The following is a 20,510-nucleotide window of genomic DNA, read 5'->3' as shown; positions in this document are numbered from 1 at the left end:
CCCGGGAGGCCTTTGGCTTTGAGCAGGCCACTCGGGAGTACACGCTGCAGAGCTTCGGGGAGATGGCCGATTCCTTCAAGGCCGACTACTTCAACATGCCCGTACATGTGAGTTCTGGTATCCTCGTCCTGAGCTAGCAGTACCCCTGCCGCCGGTCATTTCTAGGAAGGGAGTGGTCCACCAGGTGTGGAGAGCACAGGAGCGCCTGCATCCTCTTCTCCGGCAGATCCGGCCCCAGTGTGCCGCTTTCCCCTGCCACTGCCGGCTCTTGCGAATTTCAGCGTTGTGTCCTCCATCATCCCGACTCTCTCCTCTGCCCCGTTCCCCAGATGGTGCCAACGGAATTTGTGGAAAAGGAGTTCTGGCGCTTGGTGAACAGCATCGAAGAGGACGTGACGGTGGAGTACGGGGCCGACATCCACTCCAAGGAGTTTGGAAGCGGCTTCCCCATCAACGACGGCAAGAGGAAGCTCTCCCCCGAGGAGGAGGTGCGTTACGGCCTTGCTTGACAGCAAACGTCCTCCTTCCTAAATGATTTGAGCCTCTTCTCCAGCACCCCTCTGCTTGAGGCTCAGTCTTCGTCCCCGGCTGTGCCGTCTTTCTTAGCCCAGTGCCTGTGATTGCAGGAATACGCGGCCAGCGGCTGGAACCTCAACGTGATGCCCGTGCTGAAGCAGTCGGTGCTGTGCCACATCAACGCCGACATCTCGGGCATGAAGGTGCCGTGGCTCTACGTGGGCATGGTCTTCTCTGCTTTCTGCTGGCACATCGAAGATCATTGGAGTTACTCCATTAACTACCTCCATTGGTGAGCCATCTGGGGACAAGGGGGAAGCAGCGCTGCCCTGTCTAGGGGTGTGTGCGTTTGGATCTCCCAGAGCTGAAAATCTACCTGAAAAAATACTTTACTGGTATTTTTCAGGTAGATTTCGGCATCCCAAAATGTGTTTGGGTTTTCTCTGGAAAACCGGGAAGAAAATACCCGAAAAAAATCCCGGATATATTCGGAAATTACGAGGAAGATCCAAAAACAACAGGGTGGTGGGAGCAGAGTGCTCGCTCCTCTAAGCTGTTTGTCATGCTTCTGCCGCAGTCCCTTTAAACGTTAAAGGGACTGCAGAAGACAGCTCGAGGATCAGCTGTGCCTAGGGGAGCAGACTGTTCCCGCCGGCTCGGCTTGGGGCTGGCTTCTTGTGCGCTGCAGGAGATGCCAAGCCAGCCCCAGGATCGGGCTGGCTTTTAAAAAAAAAATTGTGTTTTCTTCTTGGGTCTATCAAACCCGAAAAAAATCGGGATTTCCAAAAATTCCCAGACCCGAATACGGTACCAGACCAGTATTGGGATCCAGGAGTCTTTGAAAATCCCACAATTTTGGGGGGGTCCAATAGACCCAAACCCGAAAAATGCAGATACAAAAATATTGCACACCCCTAGCCCTGTTGGGCTTGGCTCTACAAGCCAGTGTGGTATGGCGGTTAAGAGTGTCGGACAAGGATCTTGGAGACCCAGGTTCAAATTCTTACTCGTGCTGTGGAAGTTTGTCGGGTGGCCTTGGGGCCAGTCACACCCCCTCATCCTAACTTACCTCATAGGGTTGTTGTGAGGATAAAATGGAGAGCAGAGTGATTGAAGTGTGGAATTCGCTGCCGGAGAATGTAGTGATGGCCAAAGGCATAGACAGCTTTAAAAGGGGATTAGATAGATCTTTTCTCCATGAATCTGTTGGGCTACTAGCCATGGTGACTAAAGGGAACCTCAAGATTCAGTGGCAGTCAATCTCTGAATCCCAGTGCCAGGAGGCATCATCAGGGGAAGGCCTCGGCCTCTCTGCCCTGTTGCTGGCCCTGTTGCTGCCCTGTTGCTGGTTGGCCCCTGTGTGAGACGGGAGGCTGGACTAGATGGACCCTCACTGGTCTGATCCAGCAGGGCTCTTCTGATGTCCTTATGAGTAACTGGTTGGCCACTCTGTGAGATAGGATGCTGGGCTAGATGGACCACTGGTCTGATCCAGCAGGGTTCTTCTGCAGTTCTTATGAAGGCCTTGCCCACTAAGCCCTGTTGATGGCCCTCCAGAGGAACTGTTTGGCCCCTGTGTGACAAAAACTGGGAAAAAAGGGGTGGGGGGACTCAACCCAGGATATGACCACGAACCAAAAAGGGCTAAGCTAAACCATATATATAAAAGTACAAATATTTATTAAGGTGTACACATGTTAAAACTTTCCTGATTAAAAATTACTTTGTCTAAGATCTAATACCAGGAGTCCAATTATAAGTATACAAGGAAACAACATCCGGTTTAATTATATGTGTACTAAAACTCTGTAACAGGTCTTTGAATGTGTGTCTAGAATATATAGATAATAGTGACCACTGAGGAAGGCCCTTAGGGGCCGAAGCGCGTTTAACTTTAAATGCATCCTCCAAGCCCCCCACACCAGTTGGCTTGGCTTGGAGAAGGTATTTAAAGAGGCAAATGCCTTCTCCGAGCCAGCCGGAAGGGGGTGGGGCTTTGAGAACGCATTTAAAGTTGCTTTTTTTCTCTGCTCCCCCCCTACCTCAAGCTTACCCAGAGAAGGGAACACTGGCTGGGGAAAGGAAGACCAATCAGGGAGGCATGCCTCCCCTTCACTTCCTGAGCCACAGTTTGGCCACTCCTGGCATATGGAATTCTACTTTTATGGCATTTATAAAATTTACAAATAGAAATGGCATTGTTTCTTTTGTAACAGAGTGGCAAATTTACTGCGAAAGAGAGCAAACTGCTTTACCTTAATGCTACTTAACAGGATGTACTTCAGTTTTTGACTTTTAAGAAAATAAGGGGAAGAAATAAAAGTTGAAAATAGAAAGCATTATAACCATCAAACTAAAGTTTTATTATTTGCAGTTAGAAGCAACGCTCATACAGCCGTAGTAATAAGGGCTATCTGTAGACTAGGATATTGAGTTAAACATTGCGCTGAAAAATTGACATTGACTCCAGTAGTGTAGTGGCTCAGTGCCGGAGCATCTGCTTTGTGCGCAGAAGGTCCCAGGTTCGAGCCCAAGCATCTCCAGTTCAAAGGACCAAGTAGTAGGTGAAGCCAAAGACCTCTACCTGAGGTCCTGGAGAACCCCTTCCAGTCTAAGACAGTACTGACCTTGATTGGACTGAGGGTCTTACTCAAGATAAGCAGTGTAATGATTCCATGCTTTGGTGTGTGTGTTTCTTTAAATGTTTAGTTGACTGCAGTACTGTAAGAAGAGTGATAGAGGGAGACAAGTGTGATGTGATTGGCTGATCACTGAGAGAGTGGAAGGAGAGATGTCTATGAGGGGATTCTGTGTGGGAAGTTTGAAGAGAGAGCATAGTCTGTGTGACTATGGGAGTTTTTGAGTCTATTCTGTGTGAATACGAGAAAGAGTTCAGCCTGTGTGGCTATGTGTGTGTGTATGTATGTGTGCGGTGGTTAAGTGCGCGGACTCTAATCTGGGAGAACCAGGTTTGATTCCCCACTCCTCCACTTGCACCTGCCTGGATGGCCTTGGGCAAGCCGTAGCTCTGATAAGAGCTGTCCTTGAAAAAAGAGCAGTTTCTGTCAAGAGCTCTCTCAGCCCCACCTACCTCACAGGGTGTCTGTTGTGGGGAGGGGAAGGGAAAGGAGTTTGTAAGCCGCTCTGAGACTCCCTTGGGTAGTGAAGGGTGGGGTATAAATCCAATCTCTTCTCTTCTTCTTCTTCTTCTTCTTCTTCTTCTATATATATATATAGAATATATATGAGAGAGAGAGGTATTAGACTGAGTGTCTACGCCTGTCAGAGTGGAGTTTTGGGAGTTTGAGACACTGTTTGTGACACCAAGCTTTGCTAGTTATATTTACAAGTTCCTTTCATCAGCAACAGTTCAAAATAACCAGAAACCTATTTTGTTCTTTATTAAATAAATCATTTTTTGTTTAAACTTATCCCCGAGATCAGAATAGTCCTTCCTCAGGGCCACATAGTCCTCTGAAGTGCCCCGACCCTAGGTCATTCTACCAAAAGAGAGAGATTTGGGATTTTTAATTCCTGGTGGCAGCAGAAATCTACCAAGTTTAGGTACACCGAGAGTGTTTTAAAGCGAAAAACAGTCTCCCCAACAAGCGAGCGTGCCACAAGCAGCTTCATGTGTTCATGTGTACTATGATCATGCACACAGCGTGTCATGTAATTGTGCACAAAAGTGGGCAAATTGAACAAATCCTTGAAACCGTGTTGTGGATTGTCTCGCATAAAAGTCTTCAGTGCTCTTAAAAAACATTGTGAGAGAGAAAAATCTAAACAACCATTTTGCTACATCCATGGGAGAAAATATTTCACAGGACTTCTTTTATTTGAAAAACCAAAGGGGGAAAGAAAAACAGGTGGGACGTGGGAACTTGCATTCTTTTTGGTCTAATTTTTCCAGGCTTTCACGTCTTTCCTGCTGACTTGTGTTTTCTGCTTTCCAGGGGTGAGCCCAAGACCTGGTATGGGGTCCCATCCTTTGCAGCCGAACATCTGGAAGAAGTCATGAAGAAACTAACCCCAGAGCTGTTTGAGAGCCAGCCAGACCTGCTGCACCAGTTAGTGACACTCATGAACCCCAACACGCTCATGGCTCATGGAGTCCCAGTGAGTAGTTCTCCTTCCTTTCCCCACCCTTATTTCTGTCCATCATGGAGCCAGCCTGTTCCTGCCCTTAAATCCGTCCATCACAGAGCCAGCCTGTTCCCATTGTCAGACTCCTGGGCAAGTTATTCTCAACAACACTTTCTTTGGCAGTGATATGTTTATTGAGTTATAAGCAAGTCCAGGTCTTAACAGTACTGTGTCAGATCTGAAGGTTTTGGCGGGTACAATCAAAGGTATAGGTAATTCAAATGTAACCCCTCCTAAGTTGCCCTGATCCAACATGGCTTCTCTTATACTCTTATGTCTGGGGTAGTGATGCTCTGTCTTCTTGGTGCTTGGGGAGAAACAGTGGGGGGGCTGTGGGAGTTCCAGCCCCTCTGGTGGACCTCCTGATGGCACCTGAGTTTTGGCCACTGCGTGATACAGAGTGTTGGACTGAATGGGCCATTGGCCCAATCCATCATGGCTTCTCTTATGTTCTTAAGGCCCACTCATAGGTCAAATCCACTCTGCCTAGCTCTAGCATCTCTACCCCCCTTTTCACCTGGGAAAATAGATGATCCCATTATCTCCTAAGCAAGCTGGCACCAGAAGTCTCAAGGACATTCCTCTGGGAATAAGAGGCAGGCTTCTTCGGAAGAGTTATGCTTCTACGATAGTGCAGCCACACCCTCCACACTCACACACCCCATCTAAGGAATTCCTCTCCCCCAGCATCTATGGCAAACTGAGAAGAGCAAGGTTTGACACCCATCACATATCCCTTCCTCCTCCTGCAGGTGGTCCGGACCAATCAGTGTGCCGGAGAGTTTGTCATCACCTTCCCTCGAGCTTATCACAGCGGTTTCAACCAGGGCTACAACTTTGCGGAAGCTGTCAACTTCTGCACCGCAGACTGGGTGAGTACCGGACCAGCCGAGACTCGCGCACGCTCTGTCCTTGGTTTGAGGCCAACTTGCCGTGGGCTGCCGGACAGGAGGGAGCGTGAGCCTGGGCTGCTGTGTGTGGTGTTGAGATGTGCACACCTCTGAGACACTTCCGGTATCCATGGGAGTCAGAGGCCTTCACTGACGTTGTTTACCAGCCCTCCACCAGTTTGGTGTAGTGGCTAAGAGAGCCAGTTTGCTGTAGTGGTTAAGTGTGTGGACTCTAATCTGGAAGAACCAGGTTTGATTCCCCCACTCCTCCACTTGCACCTGCTGGATGACCTTGGGTCAGTTACAAGTTCTCTCAGAGCTGTCCTTGAAAGGGCAGTTCTCTCAGAGCTCTCTCAGCCCCACCTACCTCGCAGGGTGTCTGTTGTGGGGAGGGGAAGGGAAAGGAGATTGTAAGCCGCTCTGAGTGAAGGGTGGGGTATAAATCCAATCTCTCCTCCTCCTCCCTCGTCGTCTCAGTTGCCAGCTGGTCGCCAGTGCATCGAACACTACCGGCGTCTCCGCCGCTACTGCGTCTTCTCGCACGAGGAGCTTATCTGCAAGATGGCCGCCTGCCCCGAGAAGCTGGACCTGAACTTGGCAGCCGCTGTGCATAAGGAGATGTTCATCCTGGTGCAAGAGGAGCGCAAACTGCGCAAGGCTCTCCTTGACAAGGTGGGGAGCAGACGCCACGTGTGTGTTTTCCTTTGGAAACAACGTCGCCGCTTTTATTCTGACTAAAACAGTCCTCAGAGTGACTCAGAAAGAGGAGGCATGTACTAACAGCGCTGCTGTTTGGCAGCCTCTAGTGGTGTGGCTGGCCATCTATGTAGAAAGGTCCTGCGTTCATGACGCCTCTGGAAAGGGGGCGAAATCCAGAGAGACCCCTGCCTCCCGTCCCAGGGTATCACGGAAGCAGAGCGGGAGGCCTTTGAGCTGCTCCCGGACGACGAGCGCCAGTGCGACAAGTGCAAGACGACCTGCTTCCTCTCGGCGCTGGCTTGCTACGACTGTCCGGATTGCCTCGTCTGCCTCTACCACATCGACGACCTCTGCAAGTGCCCCAGCAGCAGGCAGTACCTCAGGTGGGCAGAAAGGCACCTCTACCTACCTCTCAATCTGTGCTTGCAAAGGTCCGGCCGTCTGGCTGACTGTCTCCCTTCTCTGGAGAAAAGGGCCAGGCAGAATGTTGGCTGGAAAATACTGGAGTGGCATGTCTGCATGACGTAAGGTTTCGGCTGGTCTCTTACGCCTTGACAGTGTTCTGGCTGACTGTCTCCCTTCTCTGGAGAAAAGGGCCAGGCAGAATGTTGGCTGGAAAACAGAATGTTGGCTGCATGACATAAGGTTTTGGCTGGTCTTTTAGGCCTTGACAGTGTCCCATTGAGAGTGGTTGAACTGGTAGTTCATAAACTGGGATGGGGGAGCCTGTTAACTCAGATACCAAGCGTGGGTTTGAAAATGTCACGTTTGTCTTCTGGTTCGGTATCGTGGTTAGGAGCGCGGACTCTAATCTGGGAGAACCGGGTTTGATTCCCCACTCCTCCACTCGCACTCCACATGCAGCCAGCTGGGTGACCTTGGGTCAGTCCCAAGTTCCCTCAGAGCTGTTCTCTCAAGGGCAGTTCTCGAGAGAGTTCTCTCAGCCCCACCTACCTCATAGGGTGGGGAGAGGAAGGGAAGGGGATTGTAAGCTGCTTTGAGACTTCGGTAGTGAAGGGCCGGGGTACAAATCCAATCCCTCCTTCTTCCACTAACGTCAGTATTGAACCGCATCTCCCTGCCCCTCCCAGTAGATCCACACTTCCAGCTTTGCTCTCTCAGATTGTTGGTGCTAGACTGAGAGGTCCAGAAGGGGGCTCTGGAAACACTCTGTAATATTTTTTTTGCCATCAATTGGCAACTGACTTACGGCAGCCCTGCAGGGTTTTCAGGGCAGGAGATGAACAGAGGTGGGTTTGCCACTGCCTGCCTCTGCGTAGCATCCCTGGGCTCCCTTGATGGTCCCCCATCCAAAGAGTTACTAGGGCTGTCTCCCCTGTCAAAAGAAGAAGAAAACCAAAGCTAAGAAGAAATCTTAAGTGAAGATCTGAGATTACCTATGTTGACATTTAACTTACTTACATTCTCAACCAGATGTGATGTCATATCAAAAATGCCTTTTATGTTCTTTCTTTTTGAACACTTCTATTAGATTTTAAAGAATTGAGTGAAATTTTTAGCATTGTAGACATATACTTAAAGCATTTGATTAGCCTGCCAAAGGTTCTTGTTACTCTCTTTGTAGTTTTAGTTTTGTAGGGTATCGTTTTTGTAGTGTGTAGGAAGAAAAGCAATAAAAAGTATTTTAAAAAAAACAACAGGGAAGAGTTACTAGGGGCCGACCCCGTTTAGCTTCCGAGATCAGGCTAGCCTGGGCTATCCGGGTCAGGGCCCAAGGATATATCAGATGGGTTTTTAGGGGTGGACGAATTTAACTCCTGAAATACAACCAGCCCGTTTCTTGATCTCGGTCAACCTGTGACGCCTGTAACGTGTTCAGAAACAGGAGGTGTCCTTTTTCCAGTTCCATAAGTCTTTTTTTTTTTTTACACAAAGACATAGACTTCTGTAAACCCTACTACGAGATGCTTGTTAGAAAGCACCTCCAGAATTACGATTACGGGCGCGTTGCTGGAATAGAATATTGGAGGTGTGGCTTCTCAGAGCCGCCAAATCAGAAATGAGGAGTAACAGCCATGCTGGGTCAGACACAGTGAACCAGGCTCAGGTGATCAAGATGCTGACGAAGCATGATCCTGGATACATTTTGGGGGGCAGTTTTTCAACTGGGTCTGCAGCATCCCTGGGGCACGGGGAAAGTTAAGCTGTTTCTTCTCCTTCCCCAACGGTTTCCTGGATAGAAATGCCTTCCTCCACCTCCTTCCCAGCAGCTGCTCACTTTGATGGGGGAAAACACATTGCCTTGGGCTAATATCCAGGTCCAGTAGCCACATCAGAAGAGCCCTGCTGGATCAGACCAGTGAGGGTCCCTCTAGTCCAGCATCCTGCCACACACAGGGGCCAGCCAGTTCCTCTGGAGGGCCAGCAACAGGGCAGAGAGGCCGAGGCCTTCCCCTGATAAGAACACCAGAAGAGCCCTGCTGGATCAGACCAGGGAGGGTCCCTCTAGTCCAGCCTCCTGTCTCACACAGGGGCCAGCCAGTTCCTCTGGAGGCTAAGGCCTTCTCTTGATATTGCCTCCTGGCACTGATATTCTGGGGGTGGTGCTGGGTGGTTGACTCCTGTCTTGCATGTGGTATGGGGACGCGCTGATGAGAGTTAGCCTCTCATTAGGAACCCTCCAGTTGTTTGTATGCCAGATGTTGTCTCCTAGCCCTGGGATTCAGAGAAGGTTTACTGTCTCGGAACATGGAGGTTCCCCTTAGTAACCACGGCTAGTAGCCACTCCTTTATCAATCTGTCATGCTGGGCTTTGACTCCTGTGTGGTGCTGGGCAGGGGGCTCGGTGACGAGTTAACCTCTCATCAGGACACTTCCCATTGATTATAAAGAAAACCAAAGATGTGATTTACAGATCTCCAGCATCTGTTTTAGTTGCGCCCCAGAGTCAGGGAAATTTGGTTTGGATGCATCTGTGTTCAGAACTATTGCTGCTGTTTTAAAGACTGGGCGTAACTTTATAAGAGATCCATAGTTCAGCAACAAGGTTGTCCGAGCGGATGCTAGAGTTGGGCAGATGTGCTTCTGTAGCTGTGAGGTCAGACTAACTCCTCTTTGGCTCCATCTCCAACCTGAAGGTATCGGTACACCCTGGACGAACTACCAACCATGTTACACAAGTTGAAGGTTCGAGCGGAGTGCTTTGATACCTGGGCTAACAAGGTCCGGATTGCTCTGGAAGTCGAAGACGGACGCAAGAGAAGTAAGTTGCCTGAGCTGGTTACTTTTAAGGCATGTCTCAAAGAGATTGGGCTTAGTTTCTGGTGTGGTCTGGATGGGAAGAGCACCATGTTCCCTCAAGGCCCTCCACTTTCTGTCTGCAATAACCAGCACAGTGTGAGCAGAAACTGCTCGTCCTTATTTGCCAGTGTTGGGCTTTTCTTTTGTAAAACAATATGACCTTTCAGAGAAGGTTAATGGCATCTGTGTTCAGAACTATTGCTGCTGTTTAAAAGACTGGGTATAAGAGATCCATAGTTCAGCAAAAAAGTTTTCCGAGCGGATGCTAGAGTTGGGCAGATGGGCTTCTGTAAAGCTGTGAGGTCAGACTAACTCCTCTTTGGCTCCATCTCCAACCTGAAGGTATCGGTACACCCTGGACGAACTACCAACCATGTTACACAAGTTGAAGGTTCGAGCGGAGTGCTTTGATACCTGGGCTAACAAGGTCCGGATTGCTCTGGAAGTCGAAGACGGACGCAAGAGAAGTAAGTCGCCTGAGCTGGTTACTTTTAAGGCATGTCTCAAAGAGATTGGGCTTAGTTTCTGGTGTGGTCTGGATGGGAAGAGCACCATGTTCCCTCAAGGCTTTCTGTCTCTGCAATAATCAGCACAGTGTGAGCAGAAACTGCTCGCCCTTATTTGTCAGTGTTGGGCTTTTCTTTTGTAAAACAGAATACGACCTTGCAGAGAAGGTTAATGGGCAGGCCCGTAGCCAGGATCTTGTGGCTCATGGGGCAAATATTTTTCTGGATGGGCTGAAGTTCTCGGTGCAGAAAGGAAGCCCATTTAGCCAGTAGAAAGCTGTTACCAGAATAGATACAGGTCCATCATTCTCAATGAGCATCCGGATATAAACTCATTTCGTCCCAATCTTCCTCAGGAGTAATCCTGGTTCCATGTTCAAGTGTTTATAAAGGAGCAAGTCAGTCTTGTCTTTTACATAGGTGCAAAAGCCTCCTGTATTATGCTGGCTTAAGAGCTCTCCATGAACACTATATATTTATGGTAGTAGCAACCAGTGTTCCCTCTAAGCTGAGTTAGTGTGAGCTAGCTCACAATTTTGTAGCCTCTGGCTCACACTTTTTTGTCCTAGCTCAGGGAGGATGGCTCCAGAGCAAACTAATTTATGCAGTAACCAAATCGCTCGCTCACAACTTAAATGCCAGCAGCTCACAAAGTAGAAATTTTGCTCACAAGACTGCACAGCTTAGAGGGAACATTGGTAGCAACCAGTCCTCTTCTCTCCCCGGCTAGAAAAGTCTTCAATTTTAAATTGGCTGGCAAAATGCTCTCTCAGAAGATTATTTGAAAAATATAAAGAAGAAATTAAACACTGGGTTGCTCTTAAACAGAACATTGAACTGTAGCAAGAGGCTGACACCTTCGTTACTATAGGATTACTCCTGAGGAAGATTGGGACGAAACGAATTTATATCTGGATGCTCATTGAGAATGATGGACCTGTAATATTGCCAAGTTTTACAATATAACATGATTCTTTCTTAACATGTCATTTATATCACAGTGTTTGCTTGTTTGTTGCTGTTCATGGAGGGGGGGGGGCATCATGGAAACTGACGTAGTGCTGGGACCAATCAGGGCCATGGGAAACGGGAGAGACGGAGCGGTCAGGTGGCAGGATTAGCAGCTTCTTTCCATACTGGTAAGAAGTAGGTCTCAAAATCGGTTGAATCCTTGCAGCAGATCTTGAGCTCCCCTGCCTCTTAGCAGATAGAGGTGGGGATTGTTGCTGAAGCCCCACTGTGAGTGTCTGGTCTTTGCAGCCTTGGAGGAGCTGCGTGCCTTGGAGTCGGAGGCGCGAGAGAGGAAGTTCCCCGAAAATGAGCTGCTTCACCGACTCAAGTGCTGCTTGAGCGAAGCCGAGAAGTGTGTGTCGGAGGCCCTCGGTCTGTTAAGCAGCCAGGAAACTGGGTGAGTGGAGGCTCTGCTGTTGGCAGGCGAGGAGGCCATGGCCGTCCATCCAGATTAATCCATCCAGCAGGGCTCAGGAAGGGCCGTTTTCCATGCATCTCACCCCACTGAGCATTTCTACTGCAGAAAGCCTCGTCTGTGTAAAACATGCGGCCCGGGGGCCAGATCAGGCCCACAGAGGGCTTCTATCAGGCCCGCAGTGGAACTGGCTGTCTTCTGCTGCTTCTTCCAGTTCTGCTGCTGCTTGCTGCGTCATCATAGGTGTGCAGCTTACAGGTACACACCTGAGCAGCATACTCAAGATCGCAATAGCACAGACATTTTGATGTAATAATTCAGAGCAAGAGGTGTCAGTTATCAGACCCTGTTAAATAAATAAAATATTGCAAGAGTGCTAATGTTTTAAGCATGTTTTTATTTTAAGTTAAGAAAAACCCCTTTGTGTTTGTGTCCTTTATAAAGTTTATATCTCCTCTACCTGGCATTACATTTTATGACATACATGGCCTGGCACAACAAGGCCTCATTTATATCAGATCCGGCCCTCATAACAAATGAGTTCGACACCCCTGCCCTAATGTATTCAGACAAGTACTGATATTTCCCCCCATTTTGTTTTTGTTTTTGTTGTGGCTCTGTAATGGAGCCCTGCAAATAGTGGGGTTGGCAGCTAAAATGTCTCCCCCCCCCCCCCCGCCCCCCGCTTGCTTTTCCAGGGAAGCATCAGTCCATATGACGGTGGAGGAATTGCGTGCCTTCCTGGAGCAAATGAGCAACTTGCCCTGCGTCATGCACCAGATCAAGGAGGTCCAGGTAGTCAAAAGCGAGGTCGTGTTGCAGTCTCCCAGTCTGAGAGACCCGAACTGCCGGTCGGGAGTGCCGAACTGGGCTCGGCCGGGGACGGCTACAGTGCGGAACGCTGGCCGTGAGGCTGGGTGTGGCTCGGACGTGACGCGTGTTCCCCTCCTAGGGCGTGCTGGAGAAAGTGGAGGCCTTCCAAGCGGACGTCCAGGAGGCCCTGCAGGATCTCCCCGGCAGCTCCCCGGAGCTTCACAGACTGCTGGCTCGGGGGACGCGGCTCGGGGTGGAGGTGCCCGAGATGGAGCTGCTGGAGAGGCAGGTGCAGCAGGCAGTCTGGCTGGAGGAGGTGAAGCAGACGCTGCGTTCCCCCCGGGAGAAAGTCACCCTCTCCGTGATGCGGGCGCTCATCACCTCAGGCTGCGGGGTGGCCCCCAGCCCTGCCGTGGACAAGGCCATGGCCGAGCTGCAGGAGCTGCTGACCATCGCTGAGCGCTGGGAGGAGAAGGCCCAGATGTGCCTGGAGGCAAGGTGAGGCTCAGTTCCCGTTGTGCCTCTGGGGCTTCTTAGTCCCGCTCTGGGGTATAGGCGAGCACTGGAGAGACAGGATGCCCCTGAAAGCCCCTGCCTGATCGCTTCTCCCCCCCTTCCGAACCCTCGCAGGCAGAAGCACCCGACCGCCACCCTGGAGGCCATCATCAAAGAAGCTGAGAACATTCCCGTGCACCTGCCCAACATCCTGTCCCTCAAGGAGGCGCTCTCCAAAGCACAGGCTTGGATCGCTGACGTTGAGGAGATCCAGGTGTGCTGAGGCGGCAAGGTCGGAGGGTCGGCCGGTGGGGTGTGGGCTCCCTTCCGGCGTTTTGCAGGCTCTACCAACCCATGCCCCCCTCTGCTCCTTCTCCTCACAGAATGGGGACCATTACCCCTGCTTGGATGACCTGGAGGGGCTCGTGGCCGTGGGCAGGGACTTGCCGGTCCGCCTGGAGGAGCTGCGTCACCTCGAGGTGCAAGTGGTCACCGCACACTCCTGGCGGGAAAAAGCCTCTAAGACTTTCCTCAAGAAAAACTCCTGCTACACATTGCTAGAGGTTAGTCCTCTCCCGTGAGCTTGTGGCGCGGGGAGGGCGGGGGTGGGGGGCCAGTCCCCTAGTCAGGATTTTTTTGTTCGGGGGTGAAGGGGAGTTAAATTACAGTTAATTGAATTAATCTAAATGCCTGTCTTGAAAGGGGGAGGCTCCGAGCCTGTTTCCAGCCCTTCCTGTCAAGGGACAGGGCCGTGCGCGTGTCAGTGCCGTGGAGGGGGGGGGGAACAGCTCAGAGGGCATTTAATTGCCTTCAAAGGACATTTAAATGCCTTCTGGGTTCTCTTCCACAGGGCAAGAAAGCTTACAAGGGCACTCAGGAGGGGCACCTTCAGTACCTCTCCAACAATCCCCCTTTCAGCTAGCCCAGCCCTGCTGAATACCACCTAGGTCAGGGGTGTCAAAAATAAGGCCCGGGGGCCAGAATCGGCCTGCGAGCGACTAGTGCAAGGGAGGGAGCAGGAGACTGTTCATGGGGGAGTGGGTGGAGCCACTCCGATTGTGGCTTCAGCATGGCGGAACAACCTCGTCTGCAGCAGTCAAGCAGTGTGGGAGCGTCTGCCCAGTGCTGCACCGCTGGCTCTCTAGTCCACCCATGTAGGTTTTCATGTGCACACATCCCCCGTCCATGGGGCCTTGACGGGAGGATACACTAACTCAGAGCTTACCAGCTGCTGTCCTTCATGCAGTTTATATCTCCGGTATCTGGCATTCCGCTTCACGGCACACGTGGGCTTGGCCCGGCCCGACAAAATGACATTTGTATCAGATGCGGCCCCCATCACAAACACGTTTGACACCTCTGACCTTGCTCATGGCATGTTTCCCAAAGGCTCATGGGAATGCTTTTGAAAGACTCACCGTAACGACGGGTCTAGGTGGGGCCAGCCCCACGGAGCCCAGCTTTATTCCTTGGCCTCTCCTGCCAGGTGCTGTGTCCGTGTGCCGACGCCGACTCAGACAGTGTCAAACGCACCAAATGGCAGCGGGAGAAGGAGCCGGGCCTGTACAAATCCGACACGGAGAGCCTGGGCCTCTCGGCGCAAGACCTCAGAGACCCCGGTTCTGTGGTGAGTCCCCCTCCCCAGACTGGCCGTCTTGGGCGCGGGGTTGGGGATGGGATCCAGGGCCCGTGAAGATCCGTGGCTCCAAGTACGGGCTCAGAATCGGGGGTTTGGGCCGTCAAATGCAGGCCAGTTCCGTGGCAGGCTTTTTTAATTTAAAAAGAAACCGAACCCAAAAAACTTTGGTAATGCATTAAGTATAAGTTTATTGTCATAGACCACAGCATAATACATCAGACCATAAAATGGTCTACATGAGCAGTAAAATATCAGCATACTCCCATATTGTCATAGACCACAGCATAATACATCACACCATAAAATGGTCATGTAAACAATAGAATATCAGCATACTCCCGTATTCCTTCTACTCTGCATTAAATACTAAACTCATTCTGATTTTCCTTGTTGCTAAGGCAAATAACGCCATTCCGCTAGAGACCTAGCGGTCAAGGTCCGAGAGTAAAAATTCGACCAGATCCAGATTGGAGAGTCCATTATGCTGCAGAAGAATAGGGATCATGTACTTTAGCCTTAGGGGCTTCATGCTGTGGTTATCTCAGAATATAAGAACATAAGAGACGCCAATGTTGGATCAGGCCAAAGGCCCATCCCGTCCAACACTCTGTGTCACACAGTGGCCAGAAATACCAGGTGCCGTCAGGAGGTCCAGCAGTGGGGCCAGGACACCAGAAGCCCTCCCACTGTTGACCCCCCCCCCTCCAAGCACCAAGAAGACAGAGCATCACTTGCCCCAGAGCCCCTATCTATACCTTGTGGCTAATAGCCTCTGATGGACCTCTGCTCCATATGCTTATCTGATTCCCTTTTGAAGCCATCCATGCTTGTAGCCTGCCCAACATCCCAATATAATGTGCAATGTCATCAGCTTCCCCCATATCGCAAAGACAAAGTCTAAGGGGGGCAGGGATACCTTCGGTGATGGAGTTGGATAAAATCTGCGGTGCTTCTGTCATGGTAGGGCTTAGAGGATTTTGCGGAGAATTGTGGGTGTTGGAGCGTGGCTGAAACATCTGGATTTGTTCTGCTCGCTGGCTGTCGCTGGTGACGTGGAACAGTGTGGTCCCCCCTCGTGGAACAGTGGGGCCCCCCCCCCCCCGGATGCTAGAAATCGGGAAATCCCCTCTCTCTGTCCATTCTTGACAACCTTGTCTTGCGTCGGCAGATCCTGGCCTTCAAGGAGGGTGAGCAGAAGGAGAAAGCGGGAATCCTCTGCCTGCGCCAGTCCAACGCCCAGAAGCCAGCGCCGTCAACGCCCAGTCCTCCCGGGGGCCAGTACTGTGTGTGTTCCCAGCCCCCGAGCCCCGCCATGCTGCAGTGCGAACTGTGCCAGGACTGGTTCCACACCGCTTGTGTGGCTTGGCCCCGCCTGGGCACCCCCCGCCCCTCTCCCGCGTGGTGGGAATGGGAAGCCAAGTTCCTGTGCCCGCTGTGCCAGCGCTCCCGCCGGCCCCGCCTAGAGACGATCCTGGCGCTGCTCGTGGCCCTGCAGAAGCTGCCCGTGCGGCTGCCCGAGGGAGAAGCCTTGCAGTGCCTGACAGAGCGAGCCATCACGTGGCAGGACCGGGCCCGCCAGCTCCTCGCCTCCTCGGAAGTCGCGGCCGCCTTGGAGCGCCTTGCGGGGCTGCGGCAGCGGCTGCTCGGGGACTCTGCCAAGGAGGCGGGGGCCCTCAAGGAGAGCAGCTGCAACGAACAGACCAAGGTGAGTGGAGGCGGCGGGCCCAGCCCCTCTTGGCCCGAAGGGAAGAGAGGGATTCTGAACAGTGCTCCCTCTAAGCTGTGGGGGTCCTGTGAGCAAAAATTCTGCTTTGTGAGCTACTGGCGTTAAAGTTGTGAGCGAGCGATTTGGCCGCTGCGTCAATTAGTTTGCTCCAGAGCCGTCCTCCTTGAGCTAAGACAAAAAGGTGTGAGCCGGAGGCTAAAAAACTCTCAGATAGCTCACACTAACTCAGGTTAGAGGGAACACTGGTTCTGAACGTTGTGTATGTTAATGCAGGTTTTGTTTTGGTGTTCATTGCAGGTTAGAAACATAGAATTGGGAGGAGGTCCTCCAGGGTCATCTAGTCCAACCCCCTGCACAATGCAGGACATTCACAGCTTGCTCTCACTCACTCACACACGCGTGCGCACACTCTCCCCCAAGTGACCCCTGCTGTATGCCCAGAGGAAGTCAGAAGAATCCATGATCCTGAGGCTAATTTGGCTGGGAGGAGAACTCTTTCCTGGCCCCAAAGCGATGATGGGCATTATCCTAGGCCTATAAGAATGGGCCTCTAGAGCTGGGCACTGGCTCGTCCTTTCCTACCCTCCCTTTCACCATCTTCCTAAATTCACAGAAATGGCATAGCTGTCAGACGGCCATCTAGCCTCTGCTTAAAAACAAAGCCAGTTTGGTGTAGTGGCTAAGAATGGCGGAATCTAATCTGGGAGAACCGGGTTTGACTCCCTGCTCCACATTCAGCTGCTGGTGTGTCCTTGGGTCAGTCAGAAGTTCTTTCAGAGCTGTGCTCTCACGAGCAGTCCTCGAAAGGGCTCTCTCAGCCCCACCGACCTCACACGGTGTCTGTTGTCGGGAGGGGAAGGGAAAGGAGTTTGTCAGCTGCTCTGAGACTCCTTTGGGTAGTGAAGGGCGGGGTATAAATCCAATCTCTTCTCCTCCTCCAAAAAAAGGAGAGCCCACCACCATTCCTGTTGAGGAATCACTCTGTCAGGAAGTTCTGCCAAAACCTCTTTTGAGCTGTTGGTTCTGGTCCCAACCCTTTGGGGCAGCAGAAAACAGCTCCACTCCATCCTCTCTCTGACAGCCCCACAGATACTTGGAGATGGCCGTCCTATCCTCCTCTCAGTCACCTCCTGTGCAGGCTAAAGATTTTCTCTCCGCTTGCAGAATTCTGTGCCTGTTGTTCTTTAACCGAATGCAACTTAACATTTCCTTTAGTCGGAGCCGTTAAAGAACTTGTAGGCCTTTTAAATCGAAAGGGACAGATGAGGTGGGGAGCAGCAAGCATGACTAGGAGCTTCCAAAAATGAACACACAGAAGACCGGTGCCAGGTGACCATCCTGACTGGATAACGTCTCCTTGCCTGCGGCTGTAGGGTTGGATGGTTAGCTCAGATTTGGCGTTAAGCAGCTCAGCCCCAGAATGGGCCGCTGCCTCTCGGCTCTCCTCGTTGTTGGCGTGCTGGTGTTGCAATGTTGGAGGCCAGAGTACCGCTTTGTCAGCATCTAGGCCAGGGGTGTCAGACTCATTTGTTACGAGGGCCGGATCTGACATCAATGTCACTTTGTCGGGCCGGGACACGTGTGCCATAAAACGTAATGCCGGGTACCAGAGATAGAAACTGTATAAAGGACAGCAGCTGGTAAACTGGTTGGTGTATCCTCACTGCAAGGCCCCATGGGCTGGGAGGGGGGTGCAAAGGGAAACCCGTTTGGGCAGACTGGAGAGCCGGCGGTGCAGCGCTGGGCAGAAGCTCCCACACAGCTTGGCTGCTACAGACGAGGTTGTTCTGCTGTGCTGAAGCCCCAATGGAGTGGCTGTGCCCACTTCCCCCCCCCCCAGCACTTCCTCCCTTGCATCAGTTGCTCGTGGGCCGCGTAAGAGCCCTGGATGGGCCGGATCTGGCCCCCGGGCCTTATGTTCGACACCCCTGATCTAGGCTGTGACGATGCTCTTGCCCTCTTCTTTCCAGTAACTCTTCTACATCTTGTGTGTCGTCCCCCCCCCCATCAATTCTGTCTCTGTAGCAGCGTTGTTTCTCAGGCAGTGGCCTTTCCATTGATCTCCTTGCCTCCCTCCCCCCCTCCCTTCATCCCCTCTGAACCCTGTACAGCCCTATGTGTCTGAAGTGTGCACACACACGAAAGCTCATGCCCGGAATTAAACTTTGTGGAGTCCTAGAGGTGCCCCTGGACTCAGACTTTTGTTCTCAAGCCCTTTCTCTGGTTAGCCTCTGCTTGCCTCTGTTCCCCGTCTCTGTTCCTCAGGCCTCCTTCCCTGCCTCCCGACCCGGATTCTTGATCCGTCATGTACCCCGTGGCCCTTCACCTCTTCGTCTCTGCCTCCCTGTGCCTTAGTTTCCTGGCACCTTAGCCTCTCTTCCCAGTCTTCAGTTTATGTTTTCAAAAAGCATGTTTTTAAAAAAAAAAAAATTCCGGCCAGGCTTCGACACCTTTGCTTTCTTTTCAAAATTTGGATGGCAAGTTTTTTTCGTCCCACAATCAGCTTGAACGTTTCGGGGCATCGGGCCAGCTTGGCCAGTCAGTCTCAGAGGCTTCACTGCCTCACGTTTGCTACCACATGCTTATCCTGTCTTGACTTGGCCATGGTTTCAAGTGAATCCCAGGTGAATCCTAGAGTTGGAAGGGGCCATACAGGCTATCTAACATGAGGCCCCGGGGCCGGAACCAGCCCGTCCAGGGTTCTTATGTGGCCCGCGAGCAACTGATGCAAAGGAGGAAGTGCTGAGGGAGAGTGGGCGGAGTCACTCCATTGGGGCTTTAGCACAGCAGAACAACCTCGTATTCAGCAGTCAAGCATCGTGGGAGGATCTGCCCAGCGTTGCACTGCTGGCTCTCGAGTCCACCTATATGGGTTTTCCTTTGCACCCGCCTCCCAGCCCATGGGGCCTTGTAATGAGGATACACCATCTTGGAGCTTACCAGCTGCAATCCTTTATACAGTTTCTATCTCTAGTACCTGACATTACATTTTATGGCACACATGTCCCGGGCCAAACAAAGGTGACATTTATGTCAGATCCGGCCCTCGTAACAAATTTTTGACACTGAGCTAGTCCAACACACACACACACCCCCCGCTCAGTGCAGGATCAGCTTAAAGCATCCCTGATAAGTGTTTGTCCAGCTGCTTCTTGAAGACTGCCATTGGGGGAGGGGAAGCTGACCACTAGGGATGGGCACGAACCGGGAAAATGCAGTTCAGTTCCTGGTTCGTGATGTGCCCCGTTCGCAGACCACGAACTGTCACAAACTGTTAGGACACAAACAAACCAGTTTGGTTTGTAAGGTTCGTGGTGTGGTAGAATGCTCCCCCCGGTAGAATGCCCCCCCCCCCCAGTATACTGGAGACACCAGACTCGCAGGGGAACTCTGACTCTCTCTCCTCTACTTGTTCTCCAAGTTTGGTGAGGATTGGATTTATGGGGTCTGAGTTATTGCCCCCCCCTCCAGAAGGTGCACCCAGGAAAGTGCTTTCTAGGGTAATGACAGGCGCAGGTTCAAGAGTGTGTAGAACGAACCCTGTGCAAGCTCGAGACATCAAACTCACGGGACATCCCCCTTATGCTCCTCTACATGCCCTTCAAGTTATGTGCAGATTGGACTTAAGGGTCTGCGTTATGGCCCTCCTAAAGATGTCCCCAGGAAAGTGTTTTTTGGGGAAATGTCAGGTGCAGGTTCAAAAGTGCAAGCTACACATGTGACATGCGCAGGGAACCTTATTGGTGTTTCCAAGGCTGGAGAATTCTGCCCCACCACCCACCCCGTTGCTTTGAAGTTGGGTAAACATTTTGTTTGAGTGGAGACAGTCTGTCTGGAAATGTATCCATTCACGAACAGCCCGAAAGTTCATGCTGATTGACCAGCCACAGGCTTCAGTTCGCAAACTACGTATGGTTCGTGCCCATCCCTCCTCACCACCTCCCCAGGCAGCTGATTCCACTGTTGAACTACTCTTACAGGGAGAAAAAATTGCCTAATATCCAGCCAGTACCTTTCCACCCGTAATTTATGCCCATCATTGTAGGAGCCGTGGGGGAGCCCCTTGTGCCACCTGCAGGGTTGCGGGGCTCCATGTTGGCGCTGTGATTTGTGACTCACCCATATGTTCCGTCTCTCACCTTTCATCTCCTCCTCCTCCAGGTTTCCTTGGAGAATGGAGACTCCACAGCCCCAGAGAAGAACAGCTCCTCTGCCTCAGGTATTACTGTCAGATAGCCCGGTTAGGATCCGGTTTCCCCGTCTCTTTTAGGATTATCTTGGAGACAGAGGGAACAAGTGAGCTCCTGGGAGTGTGGAGGCCACAACAATTTTATTTTAGGTCCCTTGTATTCCCCCCCCCCCCCCCGGAAAGAGCCCCCCGGGAAAAATGGGC

The 20,510-nt window shown here is 51.6% G+C and overlaps 1 protein-coding gene across 1 annotated transcript in view; it reads left to right on the top strand.

Annotated features, from left to right (window-relative positions):
• The window catches only part of LOC107105528 (lysine-specific demethylase 5C-like), a 38,511-nt gene that overhangs the window by 13,655 nt on the left and 4,346 nt on the right, over positions 1 to 20,510 (top strand). Inside the window, exons 10-25 of the mRNA XM_015405521.1 lie at positions 9 to 107; positions 330 to 488; positions 627 to 808; positions 4,473 to 4,635; positions 5,415 to 5,534; positions 6,030 to 6,224; positions 6,453 to 6,634; positions 9,350 to 9,474; positions 11,279 to 11,426; positions 12,143 to 12,239; positions 12,397 to 12,755; positions 12,888 to 13,026; positions 13,136 to 13,315; positions 14,239 to 14,379; positions 15,560 to 16,096; positions 20,279 to 20,336. Coding sequence (XP_015261007.1) covers positions 9 to 107; positions 330 to 488; positions 627 to 808; positions 4,473 to 4,635; positions 5,415 to 5,534; positions 6,030 to 6,224; positions 6,453 to 6,634; positions 9,350 to 9,474; positions 11,279 to 11,426; positions 12,143 to 12,239; positions 12,397 to 12,755; positions 12,888 to 13,026; positions 13,136 to 13,315; positions 14,239 to 14,379; positions 15,560 to 16,096; positions 20,279 to 20,336 — 2,884 coding nt within the window. The remainder of the gene's footprint in view (positions 1 to 8; positions 108 to 329; positions 489 to 626; positions 809 to 4,472; positions 4,636 to 5,414; positions 5,535 to 6,029; positions 6,225 to 6,452; positions 6,635 to 9,349; positions 9,475 to 11,278; positions 11,427 to 12,142; positions 12,240 to 12,396; positions 12,756 to 12,887; positions 13,027 to 13,135; positions 13,316 to 14,238; positions 14,380 to 15,559; positions 16,097 to 20,278; positions 20,337 to 20,510) is intronic.

The sequence above is a fragment of the Gekko japonicus genome, unplaced genomic scaffold, assembly GCF_001447785.1.
Source record: "Gekko japonicus isolate JY-2015 unplaced genomic scaffold, Gekko_japonicus_V1.1 scaffold2530, whole genome shotgun sequence".
Lineage (NCBI taxonomy): Eukaryota > Metazoa > Chordata > Lepidosauria > Squamata > Gekkonidae > Gekko > Gekko japonicus.
This window is presented reverse-complemented; position numbering and strand designations above follow the sequence as displayed.